The 26,595-nt window shown below is 45.2% G+C and overlaps 1 protein-coding gene and 1 long non-coding RNA gene across 2 annotated transcripts; one reads left to right on the top strand and one right to left on the bottom strand.

Annotated features, from left to right (window-relative positions):
- Window positions 1-19: 19 nt before the first annotated feature.
- Window positions 20-15,384, bottom strand: PRKAR1A (protein kinase cAMP-dependent type I regulatory subunit alpha). The gene is made up of 12 exons (XM_035342264.1): window positions 15,242-15,384; window positions 14,649-14,715; window positions 13,085-13,263; window positions 8,299-8,472; window positions 7,609-7,700; window positions 7,220-7,281; window positions 6,640-6,686; window positions 5,842-6,000; window positions 5,119-5,179; window positions 4,744-4,865; window positions 4,091-4,172; window positions 20-2,477 (listed from the first exon to the last, which is right to left on the bottom strand). Exons 3-12 carry the CDS (start codon window positions 13,259-13,261, stop codon window positions 2,305-2,307), a joined length of 1,149 nt encoding a protein of 382 aa, XP_035198155.1. The 5' UTR covers window positions 13,262-13,263; window positions 14,649-14,715; window positions 15,242-15,384; the 3' UTR covers window positions 20-2,304.
- A 5,266-nt stretch (window positions 15,385-20,650) lies between these two features.
- Window positions 20,651-25,115, top strand: LOC118175684. Its single transcript, XR_004755080.1, has 3 exons — window positions 20,651-21,093; window positions 21,347-21,501; window positions 24,879-25,115. It is a non-coding gene; the product is annotated as an uncharacterized LOC118175684 (long non-coding RNA).
- The last annotated feature ends 1,480 nt before the right edge of the window (window positions 25,116-26,595 follow it).

Here is a 26,595-nt window from a genome sequence, read left to right as displayed (position 1 = left end):
GGGAAAAAAAAGAGACTGATTGCGTTTAAGAATTTAAATCATTTTATTGCTTTACCTGCCATTAGGACAATCTATAACAAAAGGAATATAATATATTAGCACATACAGTAAATCAGACTTATAGAGTCAGGTAACAATACAAAAATGGTCCTCTGGTTGACTATAGCTTCCTAGGGCAATAGACTTCATAAATTCGCTAAAGGTGGACTAGCAAAAGATTACTTCTAAAGCCCTGAATGTTAGCTAAGGCAAAACTATGCCAATTGTGGTTTCAAACATATTTAAATTGCACACAAAGGTAAAGCTATAACTGTGAATAATATTTAACTCAGACTTAGCTGATTTATCTTAAAATCTTGTAGGTAAAACTACAAAAGGGAGTAAACAGCAAGCTAAAAAGATGCAGTAGTGAAACTTGATTAGAAAGCCTTATATAAAAAAATGTGCATTTTTTTTTGTGGAGCTCTAACTAGTTTACACAGTTTTTGGTGCTTTAAAGTAACGTGAAGAACACATGAAGGAAAAACCTGGATAGAGTCAAAACTGAAGGGAACAGTTTTAACAAAAAAAAAAAGTAGCATTTGCTTACTCCTTAAGGGCTCTGGCAGAAATTGTCTACTCAATATCTTCTGAAAAGAGAACTCAAACCACAAGCATTTAAATCCCACTCTTGGAATTTCATATTTGGAAATACCACGAAGCCTTCTGTAAAAGCATGATACCCTCGGAATTATTTAGCATCAATTAACAGACTTTTTGACATGCCTGGGAGTCTGTTGAATTTGCATTCGTATCATCTTGGAAAGGAAATAAAACGAGGGCTCCATCATTAAAAGTAGTTGCACAACAAATGCAAAACTGCTTGCTGTCACTCCCAAATACAAACCTACGCTACTTTATATAAATTACAGTTTAAAGGAAACTTTAAAAATTGCCTACCATTATCGAACCGTGGAATTCAGTAAAAACTTTTGGGAAGTACTGGTGCACACAGAGTAATGTAACACAAAGCTGGTAAATACTGAAACACATTTAAGACTCCGCAACATATTGAACTTGGAAAAAAAAGTATGAAATCTGTGTCATGGAAATTGGATAAGCAAGGAAAAGAATGCACCTTTTGTATTTAAATTAGATTCATAATCATTCTTTTTTTTTAAAGTTATGAACTTAAAAACAAACATACTTAAAATAACTGAGCGCTGCAGGAAAGCTAAAACATTCACTTTTTCCACCTCCACCAAGTATAATGGCATCTATATGGACCAGCAATCTCGCCCCCCACAAGTAAAGCTGGCCATAAATACTCAAAGTTTAAAATTTCCCTGGTTTCAAAGGGTCACCTGAACTGATGATCTTTTTAAAAAAGTCAACTGAGGAATACAAAGCAAGCAAGAGTCACAGGGGAAATAAAACGTTTGCTTCCAATTTCTGCACCAATCTAGGACTTGAACATTAACATCAGCTAGACAGCTGCACCATTCTTACATCGATCTATGTACTCGAGACCAAAGTTAGGCATTTAATGTAGTATTTGGTTCTTGCCACTTTGAACAGGAAGTTTCGAGTGGCAAATCTATCACCAAAGAGAGAACAAGAGAAATAATCAGTTGCGGCAAGTCAGCAAATTAAGTAACAACTGCAGTAGTTCACCAGAACTATTAACCTTGAAAGCTTTGATTTACACTTGACAAAAACATAACTAAGCAACCTTAAACCAGCAGACACAGGAACAATTATACTGTTAAATTCCAACTGTGGCTTTCTTAGCAGCTGATGCCTCACAATTGACCCCAGGATTACAGTACCCAGAAAATTAAAAAAGAAAACCCCAAGCCCCAAGAAGCTCAATTACAAGGGCAGTTCTCATTTGAAAAGAAATACAGCAGATTATGACCACAGCCTTAAAGTCTGTCCAACGGCGTGAGAAACACCTTTAGACTTCCACCCCCCTCTTCCCAGTTACCTCCTTACTCTATGGCAATTGGCATGGTGCCTGGAGATCTCTTCTTCCGAAAAGCAAGGCCGCATTTGCTGCATTTGCCCAAGTTGGACGCAGTTGCACAGAAAGAAGCCGTAACAGCAAACATCTCCATAGAACTTTTTCTATTTATTTAATGGGACAGAGAGCACAAAACTAATATGCTCTAAATTAAAAGTAGTGCCATGAAAAGCAATTTTACCTTTTGTTTTTTTTTTTTTAAACAGACAGGAAGCTGCAAATGCCAGTGGCAATGTGGCTCTGCACAAGGGTAATAAAGCAGTGTGCATTCGTGAAGCATGTTTCTGATAGGGAGGAAGGTTTCAGACAGACAGCGATACAAAACTGTTGTACTGCTGGATGTTTCGCTTGAGAATATCCGAGCACGGACCCAGGACACGTTCAAATCGGGGTCGATCGAGCTTTACACATTTCAACAGGCCACGAGCAACAACTGTGGCAGCACGGGGACGGTTCATCAACAAAGCTATTTCACCTAGAGCAACAGGAAAGTGTGAACAGCATTAAAAATCAAGGCGCAAAGAACCAAAGAAAGTACCCTGTTGTATTTCAAACTGCTGCAGGAATTGAACTGAAGTTAATTCAGCTTTTAACACTGATCAGAACAAGTATAACCTTTATGAACAGATTAAAGTTGTTATTTACCAGTCTGCATTCAAGTCTCTGAAGACAACCTAGGAAACTTTCAAGTTTCTATTTAAAAAAGGGTCACACCTCAGTTAATTACGTAATTTTCCTAAGCCAGTACTTGTTTTTCTAATATGTAAGGTATGTTACTGTTCAACCCAAACTTCTTGGGCATGCAGGACAAGACCATGGGGTATCAAAGTAAAAATGTTAATGCACAAGACAGAAGCTTTTGACATTTAGCTAGCCAGAATCAAGAATGTGACTTTGCCATGGGATGGCAGAAAACGAGCATCCCAAGGCCCGGGATTCCCATTTCATAAGCTGTGCACAAACATGCCAAAAGCTTTGTTTCAAATACCTGTTACAACTACTAAGGTGTTTTGAAATTAAGCTTTCTTCACGCTGTTGTTCCCTTTGGTGGTAACAGCTATGCCTAACAATCCTAGCAGCGGCATGAAAAAGCCCACATCAACTTTCAGGTTGGTTTGTTTTTAAGCAGTTAGACCGGTTACCTCCAAATTCAGGACTGAGGAAAGAACTCAGTGTTCCTCAGAGAATAAATTTGCCTGCATTATCATAAGGGATGTTCAAAAGAACGGTGAAAAACTCTTCCTCTGTGCCCAATTAAAACCTCAAACTCGCTAGCTGCCAAAACACAAGCTTGCAAAAGAGTAAGCAGGTTCTAAAGGAGAGTTAAATCCTTGGGGATAGATCTGCAGCACCTGAACACAATGGTAACATTTAGTGTAGGAGGAGGAAATTCAGGGATATACATCGGGGAAAGTTTAGAAGAGGCTGAAACTTGACAAATGTAGAACAAACATCTGGTACTAGTTACTGAGATCTAAGCAGATCTTTCAGCAGACCTGTGGCCTGAGCCAGCACTATTACTGCACTCCTGAGCTCATCCCACTGTAGGCCTTGCAACAGAGTATTTGCTGATTACATCATCTACAGAGCTGGAAAACTGAAAAGACAGCCAGGAGGCTTTTGCAAGAGGACAATTCAAAAAATAATGAGAGGATGTACCTTAAACTTGAGGAAATTTTTGTTTTTTGAAAGAGGGGAGTGTTTAAACATGACATAGAGGCTGGTTAAACAGTGAAAGAGATTGTTCAGAGAAGCTGAGGGATCTCCATCCCTGGACACACAAGAAATTCAACTGGACAGAGCCCTGAGCAACAAGATGCAATTTCAAAGTTAAACCTGCTTGGAGTAGGGAGTTTGGACCAAATGACCACCAGTCCGTTCAGGACTGCAGTAACCCACAACTACTGTTCTGTAAGGTGCATGCAGACACAAATGCCAAGTGACTGACACTCACCTGACATCGAGTGAAGCAAGTGAATTAGCCAAAAGCAGTGATTAAGGAAATGCATCCCATTACTATCATCCACACAGCACAGGTAAATCTCTGACAGTGGTTTATGTAATTACAGCTGTCACAACAGAACTCACCAAAATAATCAGAGGGTGCCAGTCTGCCCACTTCAACAAATTCTTCGTTTTCTGATCGACGCTGTAACACTGCAGCTGTGCCCTTTAATAAATCACAGCAATTAAGCAATTGGAATTTGTTATCACTTGAAACACCAAATTCCAGAAGGAATGAGTTGCTTTACAGCAGTAAAACTGTTCTGATACCTCAGACTTTAAAAACCACTTCACAGTTCATGCATAGTTCACCAGACTGCTCCATAAGAACAGCTGGTCTTCCCTCTTCTTTAAGCTTAAAACATCTTGGGTATTTACTTACCCACAGCACCGATTTCTTCCCATTTTTCTTGTATCAGTAAGAATATTACAGTAAAAATAGCAAAAAGAGAAGGCAATGATGCCACTAACAAGACATTACGAGCTATCTAGAACGGGTCTCCTCTCCCCTAAACAGGACAAACTGGTTGAAGCCAGAATTTTTTTTCCTGGAAGTACCATTTGTAAAAATAGTAAAGCTAAATATAAGCTTCTGCATGTCCAGCAAGATTACATCTCAAGAGGAATTCTCTAGAAGTACATTCCTGCATTTTGTTTTTCTCCAAATGTCTATTTAGGGGCAGAATAAGCAGCGTTAAAAATATTAACAAACATTTAGGGCTTTGGGCCTTGCTTACCTCCAAGATGATGAAGAATTCATCTCCTGGCTCTCCCTGGACCACAATCTTTTGCCCATCCTCAAACTGTACCGGTTCCAACGCATCAGCTACAGTTAGGCGCTCCCACTTGTCCAGGGATTCTATAGAGTTAAGTTTGTTAATAACAGGTACAAGCTATACTTTTTCCTCTGTCCTTATAGACAAGACAGCTTACAAACAGTTACATTTGTGCATCAGATAAAGATTTCAATTGGAATAATGCAGAAAAAAGCAATACAGGCTTTACAGACTACTGTGGTAATCCATGAAGCAGACTGTAATAACAATCCTAGGTAACACCTTAATTGCAATATGGCAATTTATTCCACTTCAGAACAAAATCTTCTTACTTACCCAGTATAGACACTTTACTAAGGAATTCCTCATACATCTTTCTCTTTCTCAAAGTACTGCCCTACAGGGAAAAAAAAATAAGTTTTTTTTGTCTACATCTCATTTGATACGGAGTTTTCTACTAAACTTCAATATAAAAAAATATACAGCTTAACCAGACATTGTGCATCCTGTCACACACCCCAAGCCCCACAGAACTAGGTGTCTTCAAATTCCATTATTTCAGTAATATTTCAGAGTTTGGCAGCCTTTATAAAGCACTTACTTATTATGGTCTTGACATTGCTTAAATGTCTTCTTATTTCATAACCTTACAAAGATTCACAACACCCGCTCAAGTTCTTTACAACTGGCATTCACACACACAGCTTACAAATAGAAAGCTAGAATACAGAGCAGAATCTAAACAACTGACAATTTAACCAGATGTTGTATTTTCAGCCCAGTGAACTACGCTGCACTGATAGTGCTGGAATTGTTTCGATCCCTAATGCAAGACTATCCCCTGCCCCGTTCCCATATGTGCATGAGAAGCGATAAGCTTTCTGATTGCACAAGGTAACAGGATTTTGAATAAACAACCCCAGCAAAAGGCGAGCAGATAGGAAGTCAGGTGACCAGCAGAAGTTGACCAAACAGTTAAACAAAAAGCATAACTCCAGGTTAGCACACAGCTCCTTGAGCCAACTGCATGAGCCATATGTCAGCTAGAAAAATACTTGCCATCAGGATCCTTCTGTAGCTATCTCTGTCAATGCCCCACAACTTCACATTTGTCTTCGCTTTGACAGTTGCGGCACGAGGAGTTCCATATATAAGGGCAAGTTCTCCAAAGCTTCCACCCTCACCGACACTGGTTGCCCACTCGTTGTTCACGTACACCTGGAAGGAAGTGCATGGTGCTAAGTCAAAGCTCATGCCATCTTGCAAGCCGGTTGAAGACAGCATGAAGCTTTCGCTACCCTGCATTTCCTTCATAAGGAAGGGAAATTCTCATATCTGTACAGTAAAAGGGGACCATTTGGGGGTTTCATCTTTAGAGACAACCCCAAAGCCAGCCAGAAGTTTAATTTTCATTACCAGAGGGACTGTTCTCTGTAACATGTACACAGACTACACATGTAAACTCCAGAGACCTTAGGGTAGGAAATAAAATGTTAAAATCTCTATAAAATGCAGAGAATTCAAAAGGACTTAGAAAAGGCTGTCACAGAAAGTTGTGGATGGTTTGGACTGGAAAATTTAGAGGCTGGTCATTCTTATAGCCTGTCCCACACCTTAACTAGACTATTCTTATAAAGCGTTAGTATTCAGTTGGCATCTGAATCCTTTGTTTCGAAGCTCAACACAACTCACTCAGTCTGTGCAGCCAGACCGAGCTGTCACTAAGGAGTAAGATAGCTCCAAAGCAAAGTAAGCTTCTATGATAAAAAATTCTTAAGAGAAAAGCTGTCAAAGTAAGGACCCGTGAAAGAGGCCTACAGATACCACCATCATTAATAAACTACCAGTAATGCTTACATCCATTTCTCCTTGATCAACAACATAGAAGTTATCACCTTCATCACCTAAAGATGAAAAACAAAAAAAGGAATGAAGATGAAAAAAATGAGTAAACACTAAAAAAGCAAAAGCAGGCAAGCATTCGTGTTTTTACAGAATTAGCACCTCTGCCAGCTTTGATGTGTAGAATGTAATGAGGTTGGCAGAGACCAATTTTACAGTTTGCAGGGTGAAATTTCCCATTTTGCTGATTTCACACTCCTCTTAGTTCTGTGAAAGAGGACATCTATTGGTATGCAGTATATCAGCAGCACTTCCAGGAACACTGGAAAGGCATACTGGATCCAAAAACTGTCGTAATGTATTCTACAGAGCCATCAGTTCACAATCTTCCCAATAAATAACATGCAATGGAACTGCATATTCCCACTATGGCTCCACTCCTTACTTCACAGCATGAGCTGTGCTGCAGGTAACATAGCAAGAGTCACTGCATCCAGACTGTTTTTATTTCTCAAGAAGCATGCTAACACCACCACTAGGTCAGAGCCTGCTCACCACCTCCATTTAATTTATCAGTGTAAGCACTGCCACTTGCCTTGCTGTATGACGGTCTCGCCGGCAATGTAAGTGACGGGGAACATTGCATCAAAGATGTCACTGAAAGAAGGATACCAGGATTAGACAACTGCTCTGACAACTGCAGCATGTGCAGCAACCTAATCTAGTGGAAGATGTCCCTGCCCACCGCAGATGGGTTAGAACTAGCTGATCTTTAAAAAAAAGATCTTCCACCCCAACTAGTCTGCGATTCTGTGCATGCATTCATACATCTCTGACCTGCCATTAGTTTCTCTGTAATCTCTGTATCGTTACACTGACTTATGAAGAGACTGTGCAGCTTTGTACGTTACAAAACATTTAACTCTTCAGAAATCTACACTTTAAGATACTTTAAGACTTCTACAAAGATTTATTTATTCCTACCTCCTCTCGTTGTCATCAAGATGGGCAAACAGCACATTCTTCTCAATAGCTTTTGCCAATGCAGCCATAGTCTTATAATCTTTTGGAATAACCTAGGACATAATCAGAAAAAGTTACTGATTAATTCCTAAAGAAAAAAAAGTGTATTCCCCAGGATAAATGAATTAATCAAATTGCTACAAGACTGACCAAGTTTTTCTAGATTCTTTCAAGCACTATAGAGCTAGTAAATAAATAGTCAACATTTATAGCCAGTTTATACAGAAGGTAAATAAAATATTGAACTGTAAAAAAATCACTCCACGTTAACAGTGTAGTTTCTTCTGCAAGAGTGCAAGTGTCTGTTCAACCTGTTTCCCTATGAATAGCAGCAAATCTGCTCTGCCACTAGGCTAAACTTAATATTGGTGCAGCTGCTGGATAACTGGAAGCACTGGGTGTGTATATTAAAAGTATGTATAAATATATGTGCACACTCGTTACTTCAAAGGGAACAGGTCAAAGATCCACATAAATGGTTTAACTGAATGCCAGTTTATTCTAACCTCCAGTGACAGAGCCACAGGTCTGCTTTTTACAGTCATCACACAACTTAACAGACCACAGGAGCTTAGTGTGACTTCGTGGTCTTAGGTAAACTCTTAGACTGCAGTTCCAATTCCTGGCAACATTAAAATAAAATTAGAGCACCTTTCTAACATAAGATGCAGCATCCTCTTCTGTGTAGACTTCTGCACTGATGGCCCCACGTCGTCTTCGACCCTTAACCACAGGGTTCACAGGCGGAGGAGGAGAGATTTCATCCTCCCGCGAGTCTGAACGCGAACCAGACTTCTGTTGGTTCAACAACTGTTTTGTTTCCTCCTGAACAGGAAGGAAGAGATATCTGTGTCACTTAATCCAGTAAAGCAAAAAAGCAGTTACATATCACATTCCAATTTAGCCTGCCAGTGCAAGGGAGCTTCCTGTGTACTCTTACTTCCACATTAAGGCAAGCGAGGAGATGACAGTAAGCAAGATCAAAGCCCTCTTTCATGTAGATAGACGATATACCTTTCATAACGTTCATCACAATGGTGTTTGTTTTAATTTATTAAACGAGTAGTGTGATTTATTAAGAGGTATAAATTTGATTCTACTTTCCACTAGTATATTCAACAGACAATGAAGAAAATCTGCAAATGATAAAAACATTCCCAATAACAAAGCCAGGAGTTCCTTCCCTCAGCTGCAAGGTATTGTGCCTTTTTTCCTTTGGAAGGAAGAAGGACTCCTCAGAAATAAGGACTCCTCAGAAATACACATTACACGAGAACCTCTTGAAACAAGGTGGAGCCATGAACCAACTCGACACTTGGTAACCATCATTTATTTTCAGAGAAAAAATATGAACACCACTTACAGAAGAGGTGGAGGAAGGATGCTAAAGGCCAAACAGTATTTTTTTTCCCCTCAACTTTGTACAGACTTTTTCCTTCTTTCCCTCAGTTACCTTTTGTGCTGTGTCACTGTAATTTTTTAGAAAGCCAGCACACTTACAGTCAAATGAAGCCTAGCTAACTTGACGCACAAAGACTCAATTCTTTTGGTAAGGTGAATCTTCTGGTACGTAAGTTCTGCCTTTAAAAAAAGAGAGCCAACCTCAAAGCCAAAACATTTGAGTCATAGCAGCTCAAATGACTTTCTCCCTGCTTTAAGGAAACAGTTTTGGGATATGCCTTAGAAGAACAAGGAGTCATCTGTTCTGCGAGAACTCGAGGCGTGTAAGAGCTGGGTTTGTCCTGGTGTCCTTGATAAGGCTGTCCCCAGCCCTGTTGGGCAGCGTGGCTGCCACACTCCTCCCCGGAGGTACACAGCAGCTATGTATAACAGCACCACTTTGAGGAAAGAGACGTCAGATAACCATTACAGTGAGTTTACATTTTATACCTCTCGGATAGCCCACGAACACTGATCCGTCAAATTGCACTTCGCTTCCTGCTTTCTGTCCATTAAAATAGCGCTACATTTCAAACCCAGGGGGGCAAGGTGTATTTAAAGCCTTGGCACTTTTAGAGCGAGTGAACGTCAGCTGCTGGATCTCTTCTGGCATCACATAGAACACACAACCATTGAAATCCTGTAACTCTCAGGGACAGGAGCACTTCGGTAGCATTGAGCCTGGGAGCTGTGCATCAGAACGCTGCTCAACAAGAGCTTTGCCAGCACGACGGCCTGCTTGGGGAACTGCACCAAGACAAAGAGTACAACTGGGAACTCTGCCTGAGCTGAGCTTTAACATCTTGTTAAAATAAGTCTATTACGGTAGGACATGGACGTAGAAAGGTTACAGGTGGGGAAGATAAAATAGTAAAGTTTATCAGCTACTGTAAACAGTCTATTTAAATGCATATCAAGAGGAAGGTGACCCCAAAATGAGACAAATCACCATGTTTGCATTATGCATCGTCCCCAGGAAGGGACACGCTAGAAACTCACTGCTTTCCTAACAGCAGCTTTCCATGCGTTCATGTTTTTAAAATACACCTTGTATCATTCCTGACACTAAACCACACGTATTACGCCACCGGATCAGAGATAAATCACACTAGGCCCCTACAGAAAGGAGCAACAGCTGTTGGTCTCTGGTACCCTAGAATATAACCCGTCTCATTTGCATGAGAAAATGCATTTGTTCAAGTTTAGAAACTCCTAGAACTAAAATGCTTACTGGAGAAAGGCATTAATTTTGTTCTGTACTGGTCGGAATCCATCACTGGGATTTTAAGAAGTTTTAGTACTAAGTTAGCCTACACATTGCATCCAAATATTGAGCTTCCAACTAACAGAGCAGTCCAGACAGAGTTTTTATTATCAGTAACCACTAAGTGTAAACTTCATTTTTCCTGGCAGATAAGAAATAATTATTAAACCCATTTAAATTATTAGCTCCAAGTAAGAAATATTAAAGTAATGAGCCTCACATGATTGCATTTGAATTCATCAGCTACTGAAGACGACCATGATTTCAGGACTAAGTTTTGCATTCTGTACCTGGTATCCGGTAATTGTCATTGCTCCAGAAATAGTTGTTTTCTTCTGGTTAATTTGTATTTAATTTATACCTTCTCTCCGTGTATTTGGAAAACCTCAGAAGCTGAAAAATGCAGTGTTAAAATTTCTGCTGTATGTTTAGGAATGAGTTTGTGCAGACAGGGAGGTGATGAGGAGCAGGTTAGTGCTCAGACATCGATGGCTAGCTTTCTAAGCTCAGTTTTCTATGAAGTCCAACAAACACAGAACAGGTCCATCGGGCAGTAACAATCTCTGTTACATTTCCACAGCTCAAACCAGATGACACAGCACCGGGTAGCTTTTAGCACGCGCTGCTGTTATCAGACATGTTCGCACAGCAACAACAGCAGAAGCCTTAGTGCCCCACAAATCGATTGGGTGCCATTTCATCTCCGTGCAGTAACCAAATTCATGGGAAAGCCTTCATAACCAAAGAGGACATGCAAATTCCTATCATAGCTATAACCGCCTCAGAGGCAGTAATTTTAATGTTGTAGAACATCAATTCAAAAGCATGTTTAAACGTCTTCAATGTATTGTGCTAACACGTCAATGAATCAGCTCCGTGCGCACGCTGCGAAGAGGTGACTTGTCAGGAGAAGTAGGGAGAAAATAGAAACCCAGCTTCGGTTTTGAATTAGGTTCATTCAAAAGTCAGTCTTAATAAAAACTTCATCACGCTGCAGCTCAGCCTCGGTTTCATTCAGCGTAACAGATTAGCAGATTTTAAAAGGGATATTGAAAGGTTGCTCTGCGTTACTAAAGATGTAACAGACATAACTCGTGGGAAGTAAAATAGGTTGTTTCACACGTTTTTGCTCAACCAGAGCTACGTAGTAGGTTAGAGCTGGTTAATAACAGTACTCAGCAGTGGCGCTTTCCAGACAGGGGAGTGAGAGGAGCTTGTTAACGTAGCGCAGGACATTCACTGCCCTGTTATCTGTTAAGGTCCAACGTTACCTGGTCAAACTAAGACTGATCCATTGGAGTGAGTGGTGAAACTACTTCAAGAAACCTGTAGCAATTTTTAAATTTCAGTGAATTCAGAAGAAAAAAGCTGTGGTTTAACCATACTATAGCTGTACTCGTTGGCAAGTATAACCGATGCCAACACTACTCATAATAGAAGGCTGAACAAAATTGGAAGAGTAATTTGAGGGGAATAAACATTACCTAACCAGTTTTACTTTCAGCTTCCTTGTAGGCTGACAGAGTACACAGACAGGCTATCTGCACCAGAACAAAGACGTCAAGAGTTATTCAGCTCCAAAATACACGTGACTACCAGGATGACAGGCCTAGCCCCAAACGTAAAGGCAAATTAAGTTCCCTTTAATACCAAGTAACATACGTTGAACATCTGTCTGCTATAGAAAAGAACCTAAATATTCCTATTTTATATTCCTACACGTGGATTGCTTTACAGCTTATTCTAAGCGCAGTCAGTCAGCTTACTGTGATAATTTTTGAAATGAGTTTTTAAATTACCTTAAACATTGATACAAAAAAAAACTTTACAATCTATCCATACTCAAACCCAAGAATATACCGTGCCTATTTTCCACCTTAACAGGTGGGGACAAAGGATTTTTAGGAACCTGATTACTACCTGGTTTGCTACTGGGATTTGAAAGAGAACATACACAAATGTTACCCCAAAAAATTAAGAAATCAGACATACTACAGAGTTCTTGTCCATTTAACAAGCAAAAATGTTCCTCAAACACACTGCGAGCTAGAGGAGGTAAGTCTGCAGGATTTAGTCATTTTCTACTATCTACCACAAACGCTTCCATTAGAAGACTACTTCCACTACACGTACTTATGATCTCTAGCGTTAATCCTCCTTCTTTACTTCAGCAATTAGTAATAACTACCTAGAATAAAAAAATAAGACAAAGATGTAGCTCCTGTACCTGAACGAGCAGTTAGAGCAGCACCTGCAAATGACTGCTGTGTAAGGTCACAGCTACATTATTTACTGATGGCATATCCTGAACACACTGGGTACAGCCAGCCTTTCCTCTGCAGCAGCCCTTAAAAGCTCACATCTTCATAGCAGCTTTTCCTCCTATCTGCTAGATAACGATGCATACAATGAGCTGTTCAAATGAATGTTAAATGGTTTCAGATACGAGCACCCAATGGGCAGAACGCTTTCCATTCCCAAGATCACACAATGCTTCCAACAAGAAAAACACCAAAGAGACCTTGAGGAAAACCAAGAGGACCAACAAAGCTGTGACACCAACACTGAACTCCCAGAACCATCAGCTAACAAAAAACTACAGAAAATTGGTTCTCCAAAAGCATCAATTCAAGTTCCAAACAGCCAACAGGAATACAGGCCAGATCTGAGCCTCATCACACTGAGATGGTGTAAGTTTAGGTTGTTCCTTCTCTCACAGCGCTTATTTTTTACCTTCTCCAACCTTTCAAAGTATTCCCTGAGGAATCCCATGGGCCGTTCAGGTCTCACGGTGCATAACTGCACAATGCAATCCTTTAGGAGTTGCTGGATGTTGTGTTTTTGGACGTAAAGTTCACATTCCCGAAGGCTACGCTCCTCCTCACTGCTGCTGCTGCTAGAAGCTGCCATTGCTGAAAATAAGAGAAAGAGAAGGTTAAATTATCAGTGGAAACAAGGATGCTGCTGCCCAACAGTCAGGCACATTGTGCTGCCTGAAAGAAAATGATGCTGCATTATCACCTTCCTGATATCAGAGTATAAAACCACCTTTATCTGCATGATAAACTGTGAGAGAAAAAGTTATGAACTTACTTAGCACCTGGGAAGAAATAAAAAAAATCTGGATGCTCTGTAGACACAGGCAGAAGAGGAAGAACATTTGCTTTAGCTGGAAAAGCTTTAACAACCCAAGCCCTCTGAGCACTTAGTCAGGAGAGGTTTCCGTCTTAACTTTCTGCTGATTAAATCTAAGATTTTGCAGGATTGGAGGCTGGCTTACAAGCAGCATTGCATGGCCTGTGTGGGGTGCTGTGGTTTAACCCAGCAGCCAGCTAAGCACCAGAGCCCTTTACTCACCCCTCCACTAGGATGGGGGAAGAGAACCAAAGAGAAAATAGGACAGAAAAGAACAAACAGAACAAGTGATGCTCCAAGCAACTGCTCACCAGCAGCCGACCGGTGCCCAGCCTGTCCCCAAGCAGCCCCCAGCCAACTGCCCCTGCTTTATTGCTGAGCATGACGCCACGAGGCCCGGGACATCCGGACAGTCTGGGCCAGCTGTCCTGGTTGTGTCCCCTCCCAGCTCCTCCTGCACCCCCGGCCTCCTGGCTGGCAGGGCAGCGCAGGAAGCTGCAACACCCGTGGCTTTGTAGAAGCACTGCCCAGCTAAAGCGGCCACGTGTTATCACCATTACTTTCCTCCTAATTCCAAAACACAGCACCGTAGCTGCTACTATGAAGATTAACTCTGCCCCAGCTGAAAGCAGGACACAGGGTCAAGGGGATTATGCTCAGGAGATAGGTGGGTGGAAGCTGGGAATCTGAGAGGCAAGCATTAGAGGCATTAGGAAGCGAAACACTGAGCACGGTAAGGTCAAATCAGAGCAAGTTCACCAAGTGCCAAGGCAGCCTGTTAGTGAAAGTTATAAAATTAGAAGCGTTTCTCCTAAAAAGCTGCTCTCCAGGTTAAATTGCTCCACACGTCATAATTTTTTCACTGCAAACCCCAAAACATTTCTTCAGCTGTAAGTTAGCAGGAGCACACCTTTAGCCATACCCATTATGATACCAGGATTTCAGGAGACTTTAAAATTACGGTGCCAGCTGTAGCACTTTCAAATAAGTGTTCTTAAGCAGTGTGGGTTTTTTTCCTTTTGAATTATAATTTTTAATATATTTGTATGCATATATATTTATAACATACATTCATCTCAGGCCATTTTTTTCACGAAGCACTAGACGAAGAATTAGGAAATCATTTCTCAGGGCACTTTTGATGAAATATAGAGACAGTTACCTAGTGCGGGGACAGCTGCAACAGCTCAGGAATACACGACACAATACGTTGATCCCAGGATCAGCTTCTGAAAGGAAAAAAAAGGAGTCAGAAGGGGTCATTTTGGGAAATGACAGGCCCTCGAAGCAGCCGCTTCCCGCACAGCGCCACGCACAGCACCCGGCCGGGCGCTGCGGGCCTCAGGAGGGCCCCGCACAGCTCCAGGGCCCGTGAAGGGCGCAGGGCGGCGCTAATTAACGCGGGCCAGCCCTAATTACCGGGGGTCGGCGCTAATTAGCGACGATCCGCTCCAATTCACGAGGGCCGGCCTCGATGAACGAAGCCCCGCGCTGCTTAACGAAGCTCGGCGCTAACTAAAGAATCTCCGCGAAAACTAAGGCATTAAGATAACGACAAATAATTAAATACATAAATAACGACCCCGGGCCTTCACCCCCAGCGCCCGCGGCCCCTCAGCGCAGGGGCTCCCCCCGCTCCGCTGCCGGCCCGGGGCCGCTCCCGGCGGCAGGGCCGGGCCCCGAGGCCTCGCACCGGCCTCACGCCGCCCTCACGGCTCCCGCCGAGCCCTCCCCGGGCCGGGCCCCGGCGCCCACCTGCGTGGGGCGGCTCCGCCGGGCCCTCAGCGCCCCCCGGCCCCGGCCCGGCCTCGGCCTCAGCGACGGCTCCCAACGGAAACGGAGCGCGCCGGCCAACCGCCGCCCGCCGTGACGTCAATGCGCCTCGCTCTCGCCCCGAGCGCGGTCGCCATGGTAACCTTAAAGGGGCCGGGCTGAAAGAGCGGTGTGTGTACGGGAGGGTTGGCGGGGGGGTGAGTGCCGCTTTAAGAGGAGCCCCGGGATGGGCTGCTGAGGGAAGAGGGCGCCTCCTGGTGGGGCCCGCGGGGTGCGGAGGGAGGGCTGCGGGCAGAGCCGTCCGCCATTAGCTCGCTGGGGAGATGCGTGACAGAAAACGGGGCTTTAGTGCGTGTTTTGAGGCTAGGAGACGGTTGTGACAGACCACAAACAGCCCCAGGGTTCACGCTCCTTCAGTCTTTGAAGGCTTCTGTGGGTTAGGGGTTAATCAGAAGCCAGGGTGCAGGAGCTTCTGACACGAAGCCAAAAACAAGAGTTTTTACAAAAAAATCCAGCCCATCTCAATGCGAATTGTAAGGAATCCTTAATACCAGTCACATAGAGTACAGAACGCTATAAATAAACAACAAATTACATGCTCGGCTGATAACACTTTCTGTAACAAAACCAACAGATTTTTCTGAACACTGGAACAAAGTTCCGTGCCGTCTCCCCTACACGCTTCTTTTTTTTTTGTTTTCCTTTTTACCTTCACTTTTCGTAGGCCGTCTGTCACTGTCACACCTCACTCCTCCCTGTTTGGACAAGCCCTGGTGTTCTGGAAGGGATCCCATCCGGAACAAGGCTCAGCCCCATGCCTAAGACCTGTTCCGCAGCATTCTCTTTGTGGAGCAGAACACACGAACACGCGTCCTGTTGTGCTGCATGCTCCCGGTGCAATCCTTCCCTGAGCTCCCAGTGCAATCCTTCCCTGAGCTCCGCAGCCAGAGCTCAGGTGGCAATGCCGTAGTTTAATAAAGGGAACAGAGCTGGCTTTCAAAAGGAGCCTTTGTGATGCCAACCTGAGGTTCCTCGTGTTAACCGTGTACAATTCCTTCGCTGTGAGTCAACGGTGACTTATCTTTGGAAGCTAAATCATGCTTCTCATAAGCATATGTTTGTACATATTCATGCGTTAATTCTTGCGCTGTTAGAGAGGTAAGAGAAAATAAAAGAAAACAAAGCCCCGTTTCATTTGGTCTGGTCTGAATTAGTGTCAAACTCCAGCCTTAACTGCCTAATTAAATAATAAACATTCCTGAGTAAATAACTTGCATTACCATCAGCACTGTTCCCACAACTTTCATTTCAAACAATTTCATGCGTTAAGAGTTTCTCATGAAGCAATCTGTTGCCCGAGGCTGTGGCTGCTGGAGCGCAGAGGAGAGCTGCCCGGCCTGCCAGCAGAATGTCCCACCGCCAGCCTCAGCGCGGGGCAGCGAGCCACCATCAGGAGGGGTAAGGTGGGGACTGTGCTTTCACAGAACCATACTAGCTCCTTCTGGTTACATTTACTAAGAACTGCATATAATCATTTTTCTGCTTCAGTTTCGTCTAACCTGTAACAGAAGCTGTCCTCGAGCACCACTTTATAACGTGCTTTTCAGAAAGGCGTATGTCAGTCCTTGCTCAAACCCCAGTGGCAAGCACCATGGGTTAGCATGGCAGCAATTTCAGTGATGGTAACCATCACACGCTCTTAGTGGTGAGCTGTTCATTTTCCTACACTGGTAAATACCGGCGGAGTCTGAGAATGGACGAGGAGAGATGACTCCCCAGGCCCAGGCAGGGGCTGTGAATCATCATGTGCCGCAGCGTGGACTTGCAGAGAGCTGCAGACAGGACTTGCTGGATTTTAGCAGCCTGATTGCTGTCATTTTTAAACCAACCTGAAGTACAGTATTTCTAGGCAGATTCTGGAGTAAAATGGCAAAGGCCCATATCACAGACAAAACTGATCCTTGGTCAGCACCCACAGGAGTCCGTAGTTATGTCAGTGGAGCAGTATGTCCACTCATTTTTATACAGTATTGTGTGTTAGGCTTATGTCATTAGCCACTTCTGCTTCAGCTTCATCAGGAGGGATTCAACAGCACTGTTTTCATTATTAAAGCCAGCAGCCCTCTTCAAGATCATCACAATTCTTTTCACCAGCTGAGTGATAATGTCACCTCATCATTCTTAGGCATTTCGCTCACCTCCATTCTGCATTAAGTCATGGAGGAGACATGTTCCTGGTCCCATAAAAGACCAATAAATTTGTCTGTAAAAAGCATCTGAAATATCCCAAGAGGGAAGATTTGTTTGCTTTTTAACAAAGCTTCCCAGAAGTTCCTACAAAGACTAAATTTATTACCATAATTTTTATGGTGCCATTTATCAACGTGGTGTTCAACAGTAATAGAAGCTGAGAATGGTCACTGGGAAGGGAAAAATCAAGGCTTTGTACTCTGTTTACCACCATGCAGTCATACAAACCCCAGAGAGATACTGACTGACTCAGAACTATCCTACAAGCATAAAGCGTTGCGGCGTTCACCAAGGAGGCCGATGAGAGCAGGCTGGCACAGCAGGTTAGCCACGGGGCCGGAGGTCCAGGCCAAGGCAGCTGGGAGAGAAGGCTGCACATGGGCCAGCGAGGATGGCGTGGGGCAATGCTAAAGGGATGCGAAGAGCAGCTTGAAGCTGAAGTGGCTGAGGAGTCACTGGATCCATCTGAAAGGAAAAAATAATAATAAAAATACATCACTAGGCCAGAAGAAATACCTCCATGAATAACTGCGCTCTGCCAGCAGGGCAGTGATTGGGGAGGTCAGGAAAGGGAAGGTTGTGTGAGCCACAACGAGAAATAAAAGCACAGAAATCATCTACCCCTGCTGTGTGCACAGAAGAAGAAAAGGTTCCTGATAGGTTCTTCAGTGGCAGTGGAATTAAGAAGGCCTGCGGGTATCTGGAATGACGCACGGTAGTTATAACAGCAGGGATTTCTACTGAGGATACCATCCCAGCTTAATATCATTATCTGCCCATGAGGTGCCACCGTCGCAACAAGCCCCTGGGACTGAAAGCAAATGAATCGAACAGCGCTCAGATTGTGTCTGTCCCCCCTTGCCTCCCACCCCCCCGTTCACCACGTTAAATGTAAATGATGTAAATGAATCTTCCTGGATGTACAAGCGGAACCCAAAGAGGCACAGCCCAACACGCACGCTGCTGTGCGCTGCCTTGGGGTGGGAGGAACGGGGAATTAAAGAGCTTTAGTGATACTGGAAGGTTTCTTCTACCAGCAGGAACTGCCGTCAGTCCCAACAGCCTCAAATTCGCATCCAGCAGCAATCACAGCCAGAGGACGAAAAACCCGTGAGCTCACTGCAGACCCTGGGAGCGCCAGAGGTAGAGTTCAGGCTGTGTACTTTGGATATATCTTCTGGTAATTTGGTTTAAGCTTTAACAGACATAGCAAGTAACCTTGCTGCACACCATGTCCCACCGAGCTGATACAGTGTGATTCATAGAAAGATCCATAGATCGGGAGCCAAAAGGCAGAAAAAAATCTCATACTGTTTAACAAGAGATTGTTTGAGGGCTCCTGGTTTCCAAGCTCTGGCGTTGACTGTATGAACTTGACAGCTTTCGGTGTGACGGTTCAGTTTGCCAGCCTGCAAGGAGAGAAAAGGGTGCCTGCACACAGCGATGCACAATGCCAGCCAGGTGGCCTGAGCCTCTGGAGGCATGGCAGCGTGAATCAATCCAGTATCAACATCTGTAATTTTGCCACATGAAGGAGGAATGATGCAGAGCAAGGAACTGGTGTGATCACAACCCGTGCCGTCTGACAAATGCCACCTGAGCTTCCTGCTCTAACCCCGTCGTGACCTGTGCTGGGGGCTAAAAACCTGCCCGGACCCTGGCCGATGGTGCACGGATCCCAGCTTTGGTCCTGCCACACATCAACAGGGCAGACAGCTGTGAGAAATGGTCCCCACTGCTGAACCAGTTTGCTTTGAGCAGCAGATCTCAAATCATTTCCATATGTTACTTTGAAGAAGAAAAACGCTTGGTAAGTCTCAAAGCAGAGTAACCAAGAGCCAAGGCAAAAATGCCCTGAAGTGCCCAGATCCCAAAGATAGGCCAGCCAGGGAACCCGCTCCCATCTGCGAGACGTGCCTGCTGCAACACAGCCCTTCAGACGCTCGGCGTGGTTCCCAGCAGGAAGGTTTCCAACACCCGTGGGGCAACGCTGGGAACATTTTACCTCCCGAGACAATGCTAAACAGCTCAGCAGCATGAGGAAGGCAACGCAGCCGGGGTGGCGTGATTATCCGAGGTATGTCACCTAGCTCCTGTCCGTGTTTGTTTAAGGGTGGGCTCAGAGACACCTGGAAAAAGCCGTGATACCCTGATTAGATCCTAACACAGATAACTGTGCTCTGCCTGCTGCTCAACCACATTTAATTTGAACTCCACGTTCTCCCTTTCTTCTGACTTATGGGACTTCACTTGGTTAGCAATTAACCTGCCCCTCAGGAGCCAGGCAAGAGGTCCCTAAGCACCCTTCCTAGATTAACCAGTAAAGATAAGTCCTGACAATATTTAATGGAAACTCACTGCCCAGGGGTCTGTGCACACGTCTGAAGGACTCCGAGGGCTCTCAGCTCCGAGTGAGGACGAGGATAAAGGCAGCGGGAAACAGATGCAGGGCAGAGAACCGGGAGAGAAAAAGCAGCAACAGAAACACCACAAAAAAAAAAAAGACCCGGTGAGGATCAGTCCTCCAGAGAGGGGGGAGGAGATGGGAAGGGAGAGCAGCAGGTTTGTGCCTCCTGCGATTTCCATGCAAATCTTCTTTCATTTGCATTGTTAACTTTACACAACCTCTGGGCAGCCTCAGCAGTTCGTGAACTGCCCGAGCAGCTGCAAATGGGATTCTTGACTTGTAAGGTCTCTGACGCAAACCGAATGAAAGAGCAATGAGATAGCGAGCGGCTACTGTTGACTTCTTTTCCAAGAACGCATGTGAAGTAGTACCACTGTTTGTTTTGCAATAGAATGTAAATACTTCCATTGAAAAGAATCCTCAGTTCCCTCGCTTTTAACATAAAAGCAGTCTGGGGAGAGCTCCCTCAGAGCATCATCTGTGACACAGTTCTGCTGCAAGCTAAATACACACAAAAACCTCCAAAACAGTCCTTTGCTTATGTGCTTGTCTCTGAAAGCAGGTGGCAAAGTAAACACATCATGGTCAGATCCACTAGTCTTGGTCTGAACTGACGTCCAAACAATGCCTGGACGGACATCTAACAAACCAGCCACAGAAACGAGCGATTTCTGATGTAAGTCTGTGCCTCCCTCCCCCGCCTCACACACTGCTCCCTCCCCACAAGATAATGGAACATTTTTGCAGATGGAAGGAACCCACTTTAAAAACAATAGGTCTTTGAGATGTCAGCTAAGGCTCGCTTGATATGTGCTGCGTGCCACAGCAACGCAGTATAGCCTTTTTCACTCTTAAACTGTATCCCTTGGATCTGAAGCAGAACCATGATCAAGAGACCTGGGTCCAGTTTCCTGCTCTGCCACTGATTTCCAGCCTCTTGTGGAAGTCACTCGGCCTCCCTTCAACTCAGCTTCCCGCAGCAGGGGGAGGATCAAAGCTCTTTCTGGACTGAGGATGAATCCAAGCTCATGCGATGTTTGCGTGCTCCAGTAATGTATTTATTATACCAACATTTCGTGCCATTTCTCCTCAAAGCCCCTCCTTGTCTCCTCTAGCACAAGAAGGGACAAAGCCACCCAGATCACGAGGCAGACAGACATGCCAGGAGCTTGGCCAGGTGAGCCTACATCTCCAGGTGTTATCCCTCCGGTCTCACTCAGCAGTTGCCCCCTGCTCTGGTCACAGCAGGCTGTGCAGGAACCTGCCCACCCCACAGGGCCTCTGTGTGCTCCCACAACGTTCTCGTTCTGATCTCTCAGGTCAGAACATTCTTTGATCTTTAGGTAGTTACAGAGGAATTACAATCAGTGCTGTGCAAAAGTTTCTCCCCCCCTTTTCCAGTTCTAACCCCTTTGCTCTCCGTGGTGCAGGTCTTGTTGTTCTCAGCTGAAGACTCTCCAAAGACTTTAAAGACCCTGGCGCGTACCTCGGAGACACGAAGATCTCAACCCAGCCCGTACCTCTGCTACGAGCTGTGCAGCGAGCCAATTTGTGAAAGCCTCCAGCGGGATAATCCGTTAGCAGGGTAAGTGTGATCTCCCAATCCTAGCCAGGGAAATGGGATGTTCTCCAGAGTGAGGACAAGATAAGGAGCGGTGATCCACCTTACGAGGAGGTGCAGCACTAGGTTGCAAGCTCTCCCCTGACCTTGGCAGGCACTCCTGCAAGGGCTGCTCACAAACAACAGCGTGGTAAACGGCAGCATTTTGCTCAGGGTCAGCACCTAAAACTGAAAAGGAAAAACTACCAGAAGCAAAGCTCCCAGGAAACTTTGGTGACTGGCTGTGGAGTCGGACACGACTCAGCTCTTGTCCTTCTATCACCCTGACTGACTCAAGGACTTGGTGCATCTTTCCTGGTTTCTGTAATTCAACAAAGTGCATTGGAACTTCTTTATGCGCATGGCACACACGCGTCTCCTGTGTGGCCCCTTCCCACTCCCCAAACACCAGGTTAGAATCCATCCAGCCCCATTTGCAGACAAGCCAGTCTGCTCGATAACAGTCACAAACATGTTCTGTCCACCGTTTTGTTGTTTCTCTGCACCCTGGGTTTTTACATTTGGTACAAGACCCTTTGGTACAGGGTCTAGGTCTTACAGTCAGGGTCCTTCCAAACTCAGAGTGGCCATGAAGTACCAGGAGGGGGTTAAGCACAAGCAAAATCCGAGCGATGACATGGATGAAGGTCAGAGGATGCGTGATGTCTGGGGAAAGGCTTGATGAGCAAGACCTTTCCAGTCCTTCTCTTGAAACCATCAAAAGGTTTATATAATTTCATGACACAGGAGCCAACAACGTCTGTTCTTGCACACAGATTCAAGAACTGGATCGGTAGGTCGGCTCCAGTTCAACTGGCCTCAGCACCAGTTTGGACTGTGGGAGCTGTGACAGGGCAGGGAGTTCACCTCCAGCAGAAGGAACCCGGGTTACTGCAGCTTCATCTCCTGCATCAGAACCGGCTGGGCTGCAACATCTCAAGGACCCGTCCATCTAACTGCAGTTGTGATACACGAGGAGAGCACTCGGTGCAACGCATCTCAGCAACAGGCAGGTTTGTTTGAGAATGAGAACCCATCACAGTTACCTGATGAGAGAGGAGAGCTAGACCTGACGTCTAGCTGTGAGGAGCAGTTCCACGTTGTTCTTTATTCTCAAATGTCACTTTCTAAATTAAGCATTCCTAGGGCTGGGAGGGACAGCGTCTGAGAGACCGTCTCGGAAAAGGACAAGCAGATCACCCCATCTCCCTGTTTTTCTATATATTTTATGGATACATAAATTCTAGCCATATAGACTATGCAGTAAAGGGACAAATATATATATATATAAATCCTTAAAGATCATATCACATAAAATTTAGAGACCTGTAATCATAACAAAGAACCTGACCAGAGGACGGGAACTTCCAAAGGATTTAATTGTTTTTATCAGCCATCAATGTGCAGCAATTGAAGATTTTGAACATCAGCTAAATGGAGTAACCAATTTGGAAAAGCCACTAGCGTTATACATACACAGTCCAGGTCTCCACCTTTCTTTGCACTTTTCCACAGTAGAAAAAAAAACAACAGCTGTGAGTAACAGGAGAATGCTAGGTATAAGTTCCCGCATTCCTCTATGTAAAATATTATTAGCAGGACTACTCGGCTCTCTCTGAAGTCGGTGTTCTTGCAGCACCGAAAGCTGCAGGTAGTCCACGGGATAATCCAGAGGGTAACCAAAGACTGTTCTCCCCACTCCACAAGGGTTGTACAGCACAGCTGTGTACCCGTGCCTGCCCAGCACGACCGGTGTGTGCGTCTGGGCTCGGGGCACCAGATGGCAGCATTTATTGCCTGCAGATCCTAGAGCAGCCGGGCTGGTGGTGTAGTACCCGCAGCTCATATTAAACCCCTAAAGAAGGCATTGCAACCCCTTCTTCCTCCTCTGCCTCGATCATGAGACCACTGGGTAAGGGCAGTAAGCAAGGGCAAAGCAAAAGGGTGAGCGGGACCTCTCCCCACTCCTTCCACAGACCGACGATGGTTTCTTGCTGTGAGAGGTGCTTGCTCTCAGGAGAAATTCATTTTTTTGCCTCTTCCCTCCTGCCTGCTTTTCCCCTGGAAGGCTCCAGACCCTCATGGTTATCATGAACGCCAGTGAAGGATACTCAGCCCATTTCGCCCCTGCCAAGACCTTTTTTTCTGTAGCAGACTTCACACAAATACCTGACATACCATTACTAAGCAGGCTTTTATCTGATAAAGACAGCTAGGCTGGAATTTCAACACCGAACCAGGGGGAAGGCCTGAAAGATAGCAAAAGGCACCTAACCCTCCTCACGTCGAACAGCAACATGCAGAATGCCCTGGCTGGGAGAGGGCCTCCGAGGCACAGCACCCGGTTTCCCAGTTAACGGCTGAGCTGAGGTTGCTGCCGTCAAAAATTACTGCACCTGACGTAGTCACTGCAGTCACAGGAAAAGGAAAAAGGGAAGGTCGGGAAAAGGAAGGTCAGGGAAAGGAAGCCAGCTCCTGATGTATTCTTCCCAGCAAATGCACACATCAGAGCAAGAGCAATCTTTCCGGTGTCTGGCATGACACCCAGCTGTCCCTGCCAGACCCCCAGGTGTGACGTATCACCAGACCCCAGGAAGGAATTCAGCCCCTGGCCCCTAACTACTGCCTCCTTCCAAAGCTGTATTCCTGAAAACCAGAAATTAGCGATTTCTTTACATTGGAGACACCAAGCTTTTTACCAAAGACCCCCAGTTTCCTCAAATGACACCTCAACTTCAATTTCATGCCTAAAGCCCGAGCCCTGATCTGTCAGAGATCCTGAGACCTCCGAGAGCTCCTGTGAGACGACTTCACCAACACACAGAGGAGCAGCTTGCTCCGTTTTTGTCCTGCCCTTACAGCAACCACCACTGCTGTGCTCAAGAACACCCGTTCCAAAGGCCACCAGAGGTTTTTGCACTGCAGCAGAGGACAAGAACAGTTTGTTTCTCCCACCTCTGCTGATTAAATAGCCCTCGTAGGCAGCTAGCCGAAAGGAAGATTGACCAACTCGGTTGCATCAGTCAAGCTAGAAAAATAATTGTTGCCCAAGCCTCGGATGCCTCTGTGGCTCTGCTTTATCTAGGCTTCATTTTAAAACCAGCTCATGGTAGTTCTGTCTGATTACCCAAGCAGCAAACATCCAACCATGGCAGTTGCTCAGAAACTGTTTTTTGTTGTTGGTTTTTTTGAAATACAAGGCACTGACTCCCTTTTTGAAAACAAAACAAAACAAAACACAACTTTTTCCTGCTCCCCAACCCTGCTTGCCCTTTGACATCACTATTTCAAAACCAAACTACACCGAATCCACAGGGACAGTCTCAGGCCATTCCAAAACAGCTTTCCTGTCTCGTTTGTAGCTTTATTAGCGCTCCTCACCAGGCTCCCATGAACAGAAGATGTTTTCCCCCCAAACATGATGCATTTTAAATGGCTCCCCTGCTGACTGTGCAGGGCAGTTCTTGTGCTCTATGGCCCAGGGACGGCCTGCTATCAGCCTCGCTCCAAGCCAGCGTTGTTTCAAAGCTGTTTGTTTTCAAACTTCCTCCTGAAATCAATCATCTTCACAGTTGCAGGTCTGAAATTCTGCAAGGGGAATGTTACGGACACTCGAAGGCCCACATGCTGCAGAGGGGGATTAATCAGGGCAGATGGATGTGTCCACACGGAATCTGCCTCATTTAGATGGTATTGCATGTGGGTCTTTTTCCAAAAGTCCTGCGGTGCACATCAAGTGATCTAGGACCAATGACTTCAGCACTCACATGAGGATTACTCATCTAATTAGGGGGTTTGCAGGCTCTGCCCCTGCGTTCCTGTGCACTGTTAATGTCATTGTACTGACTTCTAGAACGTTTGTCATTTACAGACCGGCTCCACTTTTTTGTGTGTTTTTTGCTGCTAGATCCGACCCCACAAGGTAGCACGGGCATTAATCACATGAATAAAGCTTTCTGCGTGCACAAATGCAGCAAGCTTAGGCTGTAAATTTCGTAAAGAACTGAAAGGCTCTTCAAAGCCCTATTTAGCTAAGGAGGCTGCAACGTGAGGGGAAAAAACCTCCCTGAAAGGAGGACGGTCTTGTTTTGCAATCAGTGAGCAAGCATCATCACAAGTTTTCCTCCTATCACTTACCCCTTTCATGCTCCAGCACCTTGTCCCTCCAGCACAGTACCTCCTTTGTCCCATTTTTCACGCAGAAATGCCGCAGGGAAGAGGCCTCTGGAGCCTCTGTGATGAGCGAGGTTGCCACCCGCAGCAGACCGGGTCAGCCACGGCTTTGCCCAGCTGGGAGCTGAGAAGCTCCAGCGATTGTGTCCCCCAAGTGCTCCCACACCCCATATCCCAGCGACGTTTCCCAACACCTGATGCAAACCCCCGGGCAGATGCCAGCTGCCGCTGCCCCTCCTGCACCATGCGGCGCTGCCGAGATGGGATTTGTTCACCCCCGGTGTCTTCTCACAGAATGGTTTGGGTGGGAAGGGCCCTTACAGCCCCCCACCAGCCCAGGCTGCCCAAAGCCCCCTCCAGGGATGGGGCACCCACAGCTTCTGCTTGAGCCAGGGCCTCACTGTCTGACACCTAACCTGACCTGACCTAACCCAACCTAACTGAACCCGACCCCACCCAACTCAACCCAACCCAACCTGACCTAACCAAACCCAACCTGACCTAAACCAACTGAACCTGACCCAGCCTAACCCGACCGAACCAATCCAAACCTAATCCAACCTCACACAACCCAACCTAACCAAACCCAAATTGACCTGATCTAACCTGACCCACTCCAACCCAAACTAACCTAATCCAACCTAACCTGACCTAATCCGACCTGAACTGACCTAACCCAACCTGACCTAACCTGACATAACCAAACTTAACCCAACCCAACCAGACCTAACCCAACCAACCAAACCCGACCTAATCTGACCTAACCAAACTCAACCTGACCTGACCAAACCTGACCTAACCGAACCAAACCCAACCTGACCTGACCAAACCAAACCCAACCTGACCTGACCAAACCTGACCTAACCGAACCAAACCCAACCTGACCTGACCTAACCAAACCCAACC

Source organism: Oxyura jamaicensis, chromosome 18, assembly GCF_011077185.1.
Source record: "Oxyura jamaicensis isolate SHBP4307 breed ruddy duck chromosome 18, BPBGC_Ojam_1.0, whole genome shotgun sequence".
Classification (NCBI taxonomy): Eukaryota; Metazoa; Chordata; class Aves; order Anseriformes; family Anatidae; genus Oxyura; species Oxyura jamaicensis.
This window is presented reverse-complemented; position numbering and strand designations above follow the sequence as displayed.

Bases quoted from the DNA above. Each gene is read 5' to 3' on its own strand.
- PRKAR1A (XM_035342264.1), bottom strand. From the start codon at position 13,261: ATGGCAGCTTCTAGCAGCAGCAGCAGTGAGGAGGAGCGTAGCCTTCGG. The intron at 7,701-8,298 runs GTGCTCTAATTT...ATTATGTCCTAG, and splicing joins CTGCATCTTATGTTAGAAAG to GTTATTCCAAAAGATTATAA. The intron at 7,282-7,608 runs GTAGGAATAAAT...TCCTTCTTTCAG, and splicing joins CTTGATGACAACGAGAGGAG to TGACATCTTTGATGCAATGT.